This window comes from Eptatretus burgeri, unplaced genomic scaffold, assembly GCF_056783735.1.
Source record: "Eptatretus burgeri isolate ZD-2024b unplaced genomic scaffold, Ebu_testis_v1 Ebu_testis_scaffold_124, whole genome shotgun sequence".
NCBI lineage: Eukaryota > Metazoa > Chordata > Myxini > Myxiniformes > Myxinidae > Eptatretus > Eptatretus burgeri.
In genome coordinates this window covers 54860-71198 of record NW_028222074.1, presented here as the reverse complement: position 1 = coordinate 71198, position 16339 = coordinate 54860, and the positions used below count along the sequence as shown (strand labels likewise).

Genomic DNA, 16339 nt, shown 5'->3' with positions numbered 1-16339 from the left:
ATTAGTGGAAGTGGTGTAATTGTAGATTTTGCTGAAAAACTTGAAGGTCTGCCTGATAAAGCGAGATTGTTAGTTGGAGATATGCTTTCTTCTATTGCACAAGCAGGTGTAAAATTAACGAAAAGAGGTAATGGATTATATCTTTCTAATAAATAAATGAGCATTGATGAGTGGTTGGAAAAATTTGGAAAGAATACAACATCAAATTTACAACTTGTCAAATATTGTAAGAAATTAAAAATTCATAATGTGGTTATTTGTATGAGAGATGAATTAACAAATGTGCCAAAACATACAAAGAATATTATTATGAACTTAGAAGATAATAATGGGAACGGTTCTCATTGGGTTTGTATTTTTAATAGTCAAGACAAATATTATTTTGATAGTTTTGGTCTTCCACCACCTGTTGAAGTCATAAAATTCTTACAGAATGGTGTTTATCAAACATTTCAAGTCCAAGAATTAAATTCCAAGTGTTGTGGTCAATTATGTCGAAATGTGTTATTTCAACTCAACAAAAATAAAAAATTTTATGATATTATTTTTAATCTAATATAAATGACTTATGTTGGTAAAGATGGTTCTATCTTTGGTGTATGTCAAGAACTGGATATCGATTTATCAAATTATTACACAAAGGCACAGGCTGAACGACATAAATATAATATAACCAAAAATATTAACGTGAAAAATGCTTTTAAATTAAAAAATTATCCAAGCCCGACTGACGCGAATGACTTGGTGAGATTAAGCGATTTATCACAATATATATCCTTAAATAAAACGGCCGTGTATTCCAAAGATACAGAAGTGTTGATATTATCTCCAGGTCATACAGAATTCACAGTTCGAATTAAAATAAATTTTTATAAAGAAGGGCGTATCGTTTGTATGAGAATAGAACAATGGGGGTATGATATGAATGATTTAGGGTATAATTGGTCATTTAAAATTAACCTCGAAGACCTGGAACAATTAAATCAGTCTCGTAAGGAAGAATATTATCCACTTGGTATCGAGAATGAGTTTTGTGGGTCCACGATTAGTAAACAACAAATAAAAGAATTTAATAAGGGTAAATATAATAATGGTTTTGCCCTTGTTTATCTCATGAAAACAGAAAAAACAGGATTATATATAATAAGTAAGGAAATACAAAATGATTTAACTATGGGAAGATGGGGAGGTGTTTCGTGCCATAATATTATTCTAACATATATTTCTAATACATAAATGACAGCAAGAAGGCTTCAAGAAAATTATCATTTCTGTGTTCAAGCATACCTTCAAGAAAAGGGTATTCGGTATTTTAATAAATATGTTCTTCAACATAAGAATGAGGTATTTTCAATAAAAGATTGGCATTATGCTGATGTTGATAAACCGACAACTTTAGATTTAATTAGAATGTTAAATAATGAAAAAATTATAAAGTTAAGAAAAGGTAAGGCTCTTTTAGAAATTCAAAAGAAATTTTATTGGTTTCCTGTTGTAAAAAATTATTTTCGATGCAGGAATAACAAGAAATCCTGATGAATATATGTATAATATTCTATGGGGTGTAAGCGATTCAAGGATAGTAAGGGATGAGGAAGGAGTTGAAGAAGAGAGGGAAGAGGAGGAAAATGAGAAGAGAGAGAAGGAGGAGAGGGAGAAGAAAGAGAAGGAGGAAAGAGAGAAGAGAGAGAAGGAGGAGAGGGAGAAGAAAGAGAAGGAGGAAAGAGAGAAGAGAGAGAGGGAGGAGAGGGAGGAAAGAGCGAGACAAAATAAATATCAAAATATGGAAACCAGTGAGATTCAAAAAAGATTGGTGGTATTACAGAAAATAACTCAACCCACCGAGGAGCAAAACAAAGAATTGACAAGTCTATTGGCAATATTTTCTTCAAGACTATTGACATCGACAAGCTATTCATTTTAATTCAAGTTTTTTCTTGAATAAATGGAGGAGAGAGTGAAGGCATTTCGAAGGATTCTTTATGTTTTAAAAATTAAGATCCAAATGTGCATGTTGGAAACTAAAAAGGTTTTTGCACTCTGCAGGAATTTTTCACATAAATAAATGAGTTATTGTCTCAAATGTAAAAAGAAAACTAATACGAAAAATATTTCATATATTAAAAGTAAAAATAACAGGGTTATACAAAAAGGTATATGTTCGGTGTGTGGTTCAAAAAAAAATCAATTTATCTCCAAACACAAACTCGGAGGAGATATACAAAAGTTTTTATCAGGAAGTAAATTTACAACTACTGGAATACCAGGGGAATTACATCTTCCAGGGTATTCTTTCTGTGGTCCAGGTACAAACTTGGATAAAAAATTTGATGAGGCAGACAATCCTAAATCCTGAAGTCAGCCTATCAATAGAGTTGATGAAGTGTGCATGAGACACGATATTGATTATGGGAATACCACAACGTTGGAAGAAAAGCATGAAGCCGATAGAGAAATGTTGTATAATTTGTCTCTGATACAAAATCCAACCTTGAGAGAAAAAGTTGATCGGTTAATTGTGAAGAAGATGATCAGTGCTAAATTGAAACTTGGACTTGGAAATTCAAAAAACTTATAGGCTCTAATGATACCATTAAGACTGAAGAGCAATTAGCTGATGAATTACATAAACCAATATTCACAAAGTTTCAGAGAAGGAAAGTTTATTCTAAGGAAGTTGATTATATCTGGTCTGCTGATTTGATTGAACTCAATAATGATAAGGGGTACAAGTATGCTTTAACCGTTATTGATTTGAGGAGTAGATACGTATGGGTTGTCCCATTAAAAAACAAAACAGGTAATACTCTTATGTTAGCCTTTCAACAGATATTTAATAAAAGTAAGAGAAAACCTAAAAAATTGTGGACTGATGAGGGTAGAGAGTTTTATAACAAGAGCATTATGAGAAGTTTATCATTTCGTAATGGCACAAAAGGGGCATCTTAAAAAATATAAAGATTCAAATGTTTTGTTTGTCAATATTTTAGATGGGGATTATTGTGAAAAGAAAATTAAACTATTGAAGGAATTTGAGAATGAACAAATCTTTATAGGTTCAATGAGTGAGCTGATCAACCTCCAGGTTAAAGGGGAGACAAATAAATATACCTTGGGATAGCCTGGTTATATATATACAAAGCCTGGTGTTGGCTTAGTTGTTAGGGTGGCGGCTTGGGATCCCAGTGTCCCGAGTTCGAATCCGCTCAGCTGCTGAATTAACACCAGGGGGTTGACTCAGCCTGTCATCCATCCGAGGTCGGCGAAGTGTGTACCAGTGTACTGGTCCCGGTGTATGCCCCGGTTAGAATAGGTGTACCATATCCCTGTGTTGTAAGAGACGTCCAGGAAGGGCATCCGACCATAAAACATTGCCTCACAAAAAGCCAAACCCCTGCACAGCAGGGAAAAACGGATAAAAAGGGGGTTTATTTTTAGGGGAAAAAAAAGGGAATTGCTGAAAATCCCCCATTCATTCACATGGGGAAAAGTGAGCTAGAACCAGTATATTCACCCTACTCCCCTTTGTCTCTGAGGTTTATAGTATCCTCTACCAAGATACATACCTTCACCCTTGTGGTATGGGGAAAGGAACATCCCATCCCCTGTAATTATTTTATATTTTCCCAACTCGTGTTTCCTCACAATAACCATCGTATTTATTTATTGGAAAACTTCACGTAGGTGAATTCTGATGGATATAACTTCTCCATTAAAAGAAATCACACGATTATCTTGGTAGGTTATCCTAAAATTTACTCTGTGTATGGTTTTTCCTGACACAGGTAGATAAACCAAATTTTTGGGTTCCATATTGAATTTATAACCAATTGGGGTTGAGTATGCGCTGAATGAAAATATTGTATTTGTTTTTTTTCCATCATTATGAGCACCATCAATCAAATCACAGTGAATTAACACCGAATTTATTCCTGAGGATATTTGAATCACATTATCACTGTAAAACGTCCCATTAGTTTCAATCTTTTTGAGGAGAAACCCAATAACTCTCTAAATGAATTATCAATTGTGAAATCAACCTTGTAGTTATTTTTAACTTTAATCGTTGATTTTGAAGTATGTTTTTGAATGTTTATAACAATATTTTTTGGTTCATCACCCTGTTCTTTCATAAGACGAGCAATTTCGGAAGATATTTGAGAAATCTCATATGCTCCGGGTGAGACTGTTATCGTTTTGTATCCACTTCCGGGATTATAACTAAACTTGTCATTTTTATCAGTTATATCAAATAAGGTATTATAAGTTTCCATGGACAATAAAGATGCCTCATATTCTTTTGTTGTGTCAAGTTGTAGTGGGTATGGGAATGAAGATGTGTGGTCGCTTGTTGTGAAATTGAAACTAAGGATTGTGCTTCTCATCTTATTTAATACGAGATAAAATGTCTTTATATTGAGATTTATTAATTATTTTCATGTTCATCAACTGGTCTAAAATGGCTGATGCTTCATTAAAACAATTGTTATTTCCAGCCTTATTACTGCCTAACAACAACAGTCTATTAACTAATTGCGATGGGTCATTTGGAAGAAAACTAACACCTGAACCAAGGATACTTAAAGCCTGAATAATGTGTTTCTCCTCATTCTTCCTACTTTTACCAGAAAGAATAACCTTATAATTTAGAGTGTTCAGCAGATCAATATATACTCTATCATCATTATTTTCCATATCCAATGGTTTATCAATATACTTTGATTCATCCCTCACAGTTGAACCTTGTCTTCCATCTTTTGTGAGAAGAAACATTAATCTCGGAGTTAGTTTAACAGGGGGTTGAGCAGAACCCAAGAACCTTAATTCATCATCAAATATCAATACCTTTTCTTGAACAAGATGAAATATTGCTGGTTGTTCTGTTGGAATGAGTCCTGCTTTGGTTTTTGAATCCGCTGAATATTCATTGTTTTGAACAGCATTCACAATATAATCAGGGGGTTGATTAATCTCTTCCAGTTGTTGAAATAATTCTTCATCATGATATTCTAATTCTCCAATATGCTCTAATTCTTCCTCCGTCATTTGACTGAAATCTTTTAACATTTGAAGCTTTCTGGGAGTATATTCTACTGTGGGAACTGTGGAAACATCTTTCATTTTTTCTTGGGAAGTTTTTAAAAGTGGTTTAAAAAGTTTATCTTGTTTTCTTTCAAATGCTTCTTCGCCCGTTAGTTTCTGTCTGCGTTTCTTCTTTATGTCTTCCTGTTGTTTTACAACTTTTGAAACCAACTCTTGATGTTCCTTAAATCTTCTTGCTCTTTCTTTTGCATCCATTTATTTATTGTAAAATATCATTTAATGAATTGTAAAGATCAACAGGGAAATTTTCCTTTTCTTCATCATTCAAGTAGATGTGTTCAAATAAATCCTTTTCTTTAAATATTTCATCAAATTCTTTATTAACATTAATGCGAGTTGTAATTTCTTCTTCACTAATACTTGCATCTCTGCTTTTCATACGATTGCGTTGAGTTTCTTCATCAACATCAAAACCGAATGATAAAATCTTCACTCCACTCAGATGTTTAATAATTTGTCTCGTTCCTTCTGGATTAGTTTCTAATATCCCAACACCACCAGATTTTAGTTTCCTTAACTCACTCTTACAATGTGAATATTTTGTTGTACCAAGAGAAACCTCCTCAAACATTTGACCTTCATTCCTCAATCGCATATGTTCCTCCACTGAAATACAGTGATAATCTTCACCTTTTACTTCTCCAGGTCTTATTGCTCTAGTTGTTGTTGATACAATGCGTATCACGGGGTGTTCTTTAAGTAAATTTACAATATTCTCATTTGTACTACACAAGAACCTTGATTTATGAAAGTTTTTTTCCAGAAGCAGATTTACCCACAAGATTTATAATAATAGTTGTCATTTATATATGTAATTGTTTATAAAACAAAAAATATATCCCTTAATATCTCATCTTGTTTCACAACAATATATTTATATTTTTCAGTCGTGTGCTTCATGTAATCCTCAAATTTCTTTTTACTACATAATGTAGAACAATTATCTCTCCAAAAATTATTGATATCTATTGAATTTAACTTGAATAAAATAAAAGTATTAGCATTGTTTCTGATGGAACGACGAGGAAGTTGAAAGTACGATTGACTAAGATAAATACAATTACAAGAAGAATGTCTCCCTCTTGTGTAGTAGCTGTCCATTACCGTTTGGTTTCTCTCATTAACACAATCATCAAAGATAACGAGGTTCTTTTTTGATTTATCCAAATCTTGGGGAGACGGTATATCATCCGTATTATCACTAAGAATACAAGTTATAGGATTTGATTTCTTTTTACATCTCTGTGTATCACAAAATAGTTGAATTATATCTTCAATGTTATAATCATTTAGGTTTTTTGATGTTTAAATAAACCGATTATATCTTCTTTTTGAAGACCAGCATTAAAACCTTGTGAGAGTAGTTGATACTCTGGTTGAAAACTCGACTTTGTGAAAATTATTAAATTTTCATAATCTAAAAAGTTGGGTGTGAGGAGCATTTTCAAAAGTAAGCAGGTTTTTCCACATCCACTTGAACCAACTATGAGACATCTTAATGAATTTGGGAGATTTTTATGGTTGTTAAATTTTATCTTATTTTCCCAAATGGGTAAAAAATCATTCATTTATATATTTGGAAAACAGGTTATTTAATTTATTATTGGCTTTTTTAGAAACTCTATATTTTATCCTAAGTTCAGGTTTAATTTCAAGATAATCCATTATTTTATTTATACAATATCTTGTGTTGATATTTCCCTGAAAATTACATCCATGAATAATATACAACAACAATCCTTTGAACATTTCTCTTATACGTTCAGTTTCTTCCCTTGTAAGGAAAGGTGTGTTATCACCCTCATACTTTGCATTCATTTCTCGAATCAATCTTGTAAAGTAATTCATTTTTGGTGTAAATCTAAAAGAATTATTTTCCTTTTTATATTTTTTATTATCATTAATTATAAGATAATCACAGAATATACATTGTTTATAAGCTTTTGACTCTGTGTTTAATCCCCGTCTTTCACACGCAGGACAATTCTCAAATTTGTCATATGGAGAATCAGGAAAGTCTAGCATATTTATAAAGTAAAACTTTACTTAAACTGAAATTCATCTATACTTTCAGTTGTATATTACCATCGATATCGATATACTTTATAACATTATCAGATTCAACGACAACATTTTTTACATTAAAGGTAATTTTAAAATGATCGTTAATTACTATTGAACGAAATGTCATTTCACCTGATATATGAGCATCCTTTATTTCATCAGGATTTACATCTTTAGGGTTGTTGAAAAAAATACAAATTTCTCCTTGCATATTACAGATGCTCTTATCTTTTCTTTCTAAAGCTTCATCCATAAGATTTTTGTTTTTTGATACTTTTTCTTGTTTCATTGCTTTTTCTAGTTTTGAATATATTACTAGAAGGAGAGGAGAAACTTTTGTTGGAGATACTTTAATTGATGTTCTTCCAGGTATACTAAAAGCCCTTCCACTGAAGGAAATTGAAGAACTCATATTATTTACCATAATTGTTTTTATCCAATAGTTGTTATATTTATCTTTGTTCAATTTTACATCCTTGACATATTTCTCAGTATCTTTAACAAATGAAGAGATTGATTGAAACTTGTCTTTTGTGTCTTGAAACATTGTATTTATTAAGTGAAAAAGTTGGAGGATAAAATGGTTTTAAGCACAGATTCACCTGTAAAATAAACGAAATTTTCATCAAGAAAATTTTAGTTTAAGCAAAGATTTATTATATAAATATGGTGAATACAACATACTGCGATGTTTGTAATCACGAATATAAACATTATAGAAAACACCTCCGAACCAACAAACACACATTTAATCTGTTTCATAAAATATCTCCTCTTGAGTTGGAAAGAAAACATTGTGATATCTGTTCAAAGGATGTTTTGAAGAGTAGTTATAATAAACATCTTCAATCACAAAAACACAAGAAAAATGAGTTTAAAGTAAAGGGAGACTATTATATTGAAAACACTGATGGGGCATTTAAAGGGCATATAAAAATAAGGATTTTTCAATTTGGAGAACCCAGTCCATCATCAATAGCTGAATCAATTGAAATAGTGAAACCCGATGTTGAAAAATTTATTAAAAAGACATTATAAGAAATGAAAACTTTAAAGTTTTATATGGGAGTGAAAATGAATATGAAAAGACAAGATTAAGAACAAACTCCTTATATGAGAACAGATCTTCATTTTATAACATCATTTCAAGATTTTTTGAATAGTGGGGTTTATGAAGAACTATCAAGACAAGAGGAGGGTGTTGATAATACAGTGGTAGGAAGTGGATTCAATATTAAAAAATCATCTTTTTAGATATACACATTCTAAAATCAAACCCTCTTAAAGCTTCTTCTTATATTGAATTACCAAAAGAAATAAAACTAAAGAAGGCAGTTGTTAATATTAAGAATAATGATAATAAATGTTTTCTCTGGTGTGTTCTTGCTCACTTTCATCCACCAAAATGTAATTCAGAAAGAGTAAAACAATATATGAAATATGAGAATACCTTGGACATTAAAGATTTTAAATTCCCAATGCCACTAACAGATATTCCTAAATTTGAGAAAAAGAATAATCTTTCTATTAATGTATATGGATTAACGGATACAAACAAAGTTCAAATATTAAAAATTTCAAACAACTATAAAAATGAAGAAACACACATTGATCTTTTATATTTTAGTGTTGGAAAGAATTCACATTACACATACATTAATAATTTATCAAGATTAATCTCTTCTCAGGTATTCAGAACAGGAAACAAAATATATCCTTGTAAGCGATGTCTTAATTCATTTCATACAAAAGAACGATTAGAACAACATACAAAATATTGTAGTAATCATAAATCAGCTGTAATTACAATGCCTAAACCTGGTGAAAAGATTTCTTTTGAAGATTATAATAAATCTATCATGCACCCATTTGTGATATACGCTGATTTTGAGTGTATCCTTAAAAAGATAAATACTGCTTCTCCTAATCCAAAAGAATCATATACAAATAAATATCATAAACATATTCCTTGTGGTTTCTGTTATTATATCAAATCATCTGTTGGAGAAAAGTATAACAAACTTGAACATTATCGTGGAAAAAAGCTTCACAAGAGTTTGTAAAACGATTAGAAAAGGATTGTATAAGACTCACTAAATTAATAAAAGAAACAAATGAACCGATGAAATTAACCAAAGAAGAAAAATTAGAATTTAGAAAGAACAATATCTGTCATATTTGTGAGGGGGAAATTAAGGAGTCTAAAGTTAGGGATCATTGTCATCTTACTGGTAAATATGGAGGCCCCGCTCATTCCTGTTGTAATCTTAATTATAAATTACCTTCTTTTATTCCAGTCTTTCTCCACAATAGCGCCAACTATGATACACATCTATTTCTAAATGAACTTTCAAAAACACCAGGGAATATTTCTGCCATAACAAACACAAGTCAAAAGTATATTTCATTTACAAAAATGATATTCACAAAACCTACAACTCGTATTCGGTTTCTTGATTCTTACAAGTTTATGGGAACACCACAAGCCAACCTCGCATCAAATCTAAGCTCCACAGACTCTTTTCCAAATCTTAATTCATTCTTTCCAAAAGAGGAAATTCTCACTAAAGAGGAAATTCAGATTAAAGAGCGAATTCAAAGTAAAGAGGAAACTCTAATTAATGAAGAAATTCTAACTGAAGATGAAATTCTAATTATAAAGAAAATTCGAACAATGAATGAAATTCTAACTAAAGAGGAAATTCTGATTAAAGATGAAATTCTGATTAAAGAAGGAATTCTTACGAGAGAGGAAATTCAAACAAGGAATGAAATTCAAAGTAAAGAGAAAATTCTTACAAGTAAGGGAATTTATCCTTATGATTATGTGGATTCATTTATGAGATTTAAAGAAACACAACTTCCATCAAAAGAAAGTTTCTATAATAACCTTTATGAAGAAGAGATAAGTGATAAGGAATATAAACACGCACAAGAAATATGGAAAATATTTAAGATAAAGAACCTTGGAGAATATCATGATTTATATCTAAAAACAGATGTTTTATTGTTAGCTGATGTGTTTGAAGCTTTTAGATCACTCTGTCATAATAAAAATTGTTATGGATTAGACCCTGCCCACTATTTCACAGCTCCTGGTTTAGCTTGGAGTGCAATGTTGAAAATGACAAAACAAGATATAGATTTAATCAGTGATGTTGATATGCTTTTGATGATTGAGAAGTCCAAGAGAGGTGGAATATCACAAGTATGTTCAAAAAGATATGCTAAAGCAAATAATAAATATCTTCCAAATTATGATAGTGAAAAAGATAGTAATTATTTGATGTATTTTGATGCTAATAATTTGTATGGATGGGCAATGTCTCAATCCCTGCCTTATGGTAAATTAGAGTGGGTGGAAGAAAAGGATTATGAAAAGGCTTTGATGAATATTGTTATTTCTTCTCAAGAGGAATTGAATGACGAAGAAGAAGGTTATTATTTTGAAGTTGATTTGAGGTACCCGAGTGATCTTCATAATAAGCATAAAGATCTTCCTTTTGCATGTCAGAAAGAAACCCCAAAGAAAGAATGGTTAAGTGATTATCATAAAAGTTTTAATATTAAAGGTAAATCAACAGAAAAGTTATTAACAACATTCTATGATAAAGAGGGATATGTTTTGCATCAGAGAAGCTTAAAACGGTTTTTGAAAGAAGGATTGAGAGTAGCTAAAATTCATAGAGTTTTAAAATTTAAACAAAGTCCTTGGGTGAAAAAGTATATTCAATTCAATACAGATATGAGAGCAAATACAAAAGTAAAATTTGAAGGGGACTTTTATAAATTAATGAATAATGCTGTATTTGGAAAGACTATGGAAAATGTTAGAAACAGGCAAAACATTAGATTCGCAACATCTTGGAAAGAAGCTTCGAGATTGATAAATAAACCAAGTTTTGAGAGAGAAGAGGTTTTTTCAGAGAACTTTTCTGCAATTCATATGAAAAAGGAAAGTATTATAATGGATAAACCAATTTATATTGGAACAGCAGTTCTTGATTTATCAAAGATATTGATGTATGATTATTTGTATAATGACTTAAAGAAAGAGTATGGTGAAAATGTTTCATTGTTGTATATGGACACTGATAGTTTTATCCTAGATATAAAAACTGATGATGTTTATGAAGATATGAAGAAAAATATTGGAGTATATGATACAAGTAATTTCAGCAAGAAGAGTGAGTTATTTTCCAAAAAGAATGAAAAGGTTATTGGTAAGTTTAAGGATGAGTTGGGTGGAAAAGTAATGAGTGAGTTTATTGGATTGAGAGCAAAGGCATATGCTTATAAGTATGGTGATCAGATTGATAAGAGGTTAAAGGGAATAAAGAAATATGTAATAAAGAAATCAATAACTTTTAGAAATTATTATAATTGTTTGATGAATAAGAAAGAAGAATATAGGAAAATGAATACAATAAGAAGTTATAAACATTACATATATAGTGAAGTCAATAAAAAGACATTAGGAGCCTTTGATGATAAGAGATTTATTTTAGATAATGGAATAGATTGTGTTCCATATGGATATTGTATGATAGAGTGAATAGAATAGATTGTGTTTTAACGATGGGAAGATGGGTTAGGATTTTTTAAGGGCTGCCGCCGCGTTTTTTCGCAATATATAAATGGTTAAACCAAGTATTAATCAAACTAAAGAGTGGAGAAAATCTCAGTCTTGGTATATAAATGGAAAACATAATGAATGTGAAAAATATCAAATAAGTATTATTGAAAAAATAACTAAAACAAAGGTAAATAAAACAAATAAGCGAATCAATTTAAAAACTAGTAAGTTAGAGGATGTAAAGAAAAAATGAATATCCTTGAATGGACTGAAAACTTTGATGGTTATCAATTGAACAATGAAAAAACAATTTACTATAATCTCAAAATGATATGTGGCTCAGGAGGTGGTCAAACAAGAGCATTAAGAGAAGTTTATCATTTCGTTATGGCACAAAAGGGGTATCTTAAAAAATATAAAGATTCAAATGTTTTGTTTGTCAATATTTTAGATGGGGATTATTGTGCAAAGAAAATTAAACTATTGAAGGAATTTGAGAATGAACAAATCTTTATAGGTTCAATGAGTGAGCTGATCAACCTCCAGGTTAAAAGGGGAGACAAATAAATATACCTTGGGATAGCCTGGTTATATATATATACAAAGCCTGGTGTTGGCTTAGTGGTTAGGGTGGCGGCTTGGGATCCCAGTGTCCCGAGTTCGAATCCCGCTCAGCTGCTGAATTAACACCAGGGGGTTGACTCAGCCTGTCATCCATCTGAGGTCGGCGAAATGAGTACCAGTGTACTGGGCCGGTGTATACCCCGGTTAGAATAGGTGTACCATATCCCTGTGTTGTAAGAGGCGTCCAGGAAGGGCATCCGGCCATAAAACATTGCCTCACAAAAAGCCAAACCCCTGCACAGCAGTGAAAAACGGATAAAAAGGGGGTTTATTTTTAGGGAAAAAAAAGGGAATCGCTGAAAATCCCCCATTCATTTACATGGGGAAAAGTGAGCTAGAACCAGTATATTCACCCTACTGACGTCATAATGTCTCAAGCTTGACATATCTAGAAAGCACTCATCGAGGTGTTCAATTTGAGGTACTACACGATATGGTTCCTAAAACTTGAAAATTTGACCTTGGGGTCAAATATGTTTGACCTCAGGCGCTAACCATGAAGGTCAAGGCCAATCGCCACCAAAAACTAATCAGCTGAGCGCCAGACCATATACTACATTCCCATAAAGTTTGGAGACGATTCCATGAAAATTACTCAAAAAATAAGGGTTTCGTCGACTCCCTTGATTTGCGACAAAGTGACCTTGACCTTTGACCTTCAAAATTTTATGTGCTGAAAGGGACCGCTATAGGCCTCTGATATGCGAAGTTACAAAAATTTCCAATGATAACTGTGCTCTGCAGAATTTTTTATACGTGATTACAGACAAACAAAAAAAATAAAAATAAAAAAACATACAAGCTGACTTACATATCTTGCAAAAACTTCGTTTTGGCAAGATAATAAATAAATATAACAGCAGCAAAACAATAAAACCAGATTGATGAAGAAACCATCAGGTAAAACAGCACATGAGGAAAGTATTTATGGCTCTTTTGTTGAGATGAAACACGAGATCAGTGAATTAACAATCACAGCAGCAAATGATGAAACGATGCACCACACAGTATGATCAATTTAATGGTTTTTAAAGACTAATAAGAGATGGCCCATGAGGATTGGGTGGTGGGGAGTGGTCAATTTCAATAAGGGTGAATCTCATGAAGGTTTAAAGTCTGCAGGTGTGTGTGTGTGTGTGTGTGTGTGTGTGTGTGTGTGTGTGTGTGTGTGTGTGTGTGTGTGTGTGTGTGTGTGTGTGTGTGTGTGTGTGTGTGTGTGTGTGTGTGTGTGTGTGTGTGTGTGTGTGTGTGTGCGTGCGCACGTGCATGAGTTCTGTTGTGATATCCTGTGGACGCTGTCAAACCCCATTTTATTTGTCTGGTTTTCATTGTAAAAATCACAACCCATGGATTCATTTGACAGGTTGTGATTTTAACAAAGACATGGCAATCTGTATTGTCCTGTTTTTCCTCATTATTCCAGGGAACTCCATGAAACGATGACATATTTACAAAGGGCAATTTAACAGGTTTAACGTGTCTAAATATAATCTTGTAGAAATCAAATATGAACAAGAAATATAACTGAGAGTTTGAGGAGGTATTTGTGATGAACAGCAAGTTCAATGTTGACCATCGTTTTGCCTTTATACTTCCTCCAACCAAAGGATCGAAGTGCTGTTTACTATTCGACAACATGAGTCCTCGTCAATTCATTTCAGCCTCATGAGAGTTTGTGATTTTCGTGGAAAGAATCAAATCTTCAAAATTCCCTTTCGAAAATAATCCCACATATTTAATCTGGATTCTGGGCCATGACATTCCACAATTGTGTCTGGAAACTTGAGAATTATGCGATCTTCAAAATTTTCATTGAGAAAGTCAAGGACGGGGCTCACAGTCTGGGGATATACACCAATCCATATGGACCCTTCCTCGTGTGTCACTGTTCAAGTCCATATTCCCACAATGACGTAAGAAGTCATTTGAAGCATGGCATGACGTCGGGCAGAATCAGCTATTCCTTCGATGGGCGAAGTTGTCCGATTATGCAATTCTTTGTTTCATTTTTCAAACATCTCCCTTCACCTCCATCTCATTACATGTAATTTCCCCATAATGATGATGGAAAGCTCACAAGTGACGATCCAAGCAAGCTATTTATCAGTGTACCTCAAAGACGATTTGGAACCCGAGATGAGAAGGGCCTGTGAGAGGCCTGTAGTTTGGGAACAGACATGTTTAATGAAGTCAAGCGCTTGGGATTTGTAACATGTCTCAGGTTGAACAGGGAAATTAAATTTGACAATCACCCTCGAGCCAGACAACCCCAAAATCATTTCCTTTACCTTCACCAAACTGCTTCCCTCAAATCTCAACAACAAATCTCTTTTTCTTAACCACAATTTTGAAATTCAGGATTCTATAAGAATGAGGTGTTTATCGGTACAATATGTGCAAAAAATTGTATATTTGTTGATTAATTGAGGGATGTTTCGATACATGTTTTCTTGTATCACACCAAATATAAATACAATATTAAAATCTCTTGTAACATTTCATCTTTTTACAATTACATTTTCATCATTCTTACTTTCCCTTCCTCTTCTGTTTTTACAAAGTGTCCAACTTCCCCAGTCTCTTCAATCTCATTCTCCCCTTCAGGGCTTCAAGGCAGCTGTTCACCACCATCTCAGATCAACCCCCATTAACATCCCCCCTCCAAACCAATCTCTTTCTATTCCAATTTTTCCTTCCTGAGAGTTTGTGGTTGTGTCCATCTTGCTCACCCTCTGTGTCCTCTCCAAGACATCATTCTTCCCTTCATCCCTTATTTTACCAAGTCTCCCTCCATTTCATCCCTCGGCCCCGCTGTTCGTGTGTTTCCCCCTCCCTTCCTTCAGTTATGACAGACCCATGAAATGTTTTCGCTCCACCACGAGCCTCGAAACTCTATACAAAAAAAAGGCTTTGAGATTTTGCTTCAAAATGAAAAAAACAAAATACCCACCACCACGACTACGATGACTACTACGACAACAGCTCCAATTATAATTGGATAATAATTATAATTACCCCCTTTTTGTGGAGTCAGCTGGGGAATGTTTTAAAAGTCCTCCAACTGACTGACAATGCCTGACATTTAAATTTCGGTGAGTTGTGTAGGTATTTTGAAATTGTTCAGGGTGCTGGAGATGACTTGTCCATTATTCATCAAAGACAATGTGGAATGTTTAGCATCAACAACTAATTGTAGTGGATGGGATGCCCAGTTTAACATCAAGGGAGGGACAGTGCACACATTGATGAATCACTCTGCTTGTGATACACAAGGATGATAGTTTATCTCAGGATCGAGATCAGGGGCTAAACAGCTTGGAGGGGAAGTGGAGGGGAAGGGAAGTTTGAATACTTGGTTGACAGTGTGTGTTTATGGTTCGATGGAGGTGCTGTGTCATGGATATGTCCACAAGGTAAAGTGTTTATCGCTTTTTGTTATCATTTAAAGTGATGTGTGATTGAAGTTATTCATATGTTGAAATACTTTAAATAAAACTAATAACTAAACAAGAAGAAGACGTTGTGCAGAGCACGACACTTGCAAAATCCATAAAACAAATTTGAGCGAAAAAAGTAATTGATGGTTGAATTCAATGACCAGATATGGAACTCCTCTTCAAATTTAAAGTCAATCGGATGAAAATTGACAATTTTAGAAATCCGCCCTATGTTGACCTTTTGATCTATGTTGACCTCAAAAATAATTGGCTTGTTGAATTGCGTGACCTGAAATATAAATCCTCTTCAAATTTCAAGTCAATCGAATGAAAATTGAGGATTTTAGAAATCTCACCGAAGTTGTTGACCTTTGGCCTCTGTTGACCTTTTCACCTCAAAACAATCGGGTTCTTGTTTATGACAAACTCTACCATGTGGTGAAGTTTTGTCAAGATCGGTTTGAAATTGTGACCTGTAGGTAATAAACAGACAAACAAACAGACAAACAGACAGAATAACAAAATTGACTGACCA

General features: G+C 33.0%; 1 protein-coding gene across 10 annotated transcripts in view; it reads right to left on the bottom strand.

Annotated features, from left to right (window-relative positions):
- LOC147007534 (uncharacterized) overlaps nt 1-16339 on the bottom strand; it is a 79929-nt gene that overhangs the window by 12910 nt on the left and 50680 nt on the right. For 2 of the 10 annotated variants that reach the window (XM_085866978.1, XM_085866979.1), the window contains one exon: nt 11416-16277. The exons of 3 other annotated variants lie outside the window; for them this stretch is intronic. In XM_085866978.1, coding sequence (XP_085723104.1) covers nt 16254-16277 — 24 coding nt within the window. In that variant the 3' untranslated portion in view covers nt 11416-16253. Of the gene's footprint in view, nt 1-11415; nt 16278-16339 lie in introns of those variants that run through there. 5 more of the 10 variants (XR_015054131.1, XM_085866984.1, XM_085866974.1 and 2 more) reach the window with 4 other exon arrangements.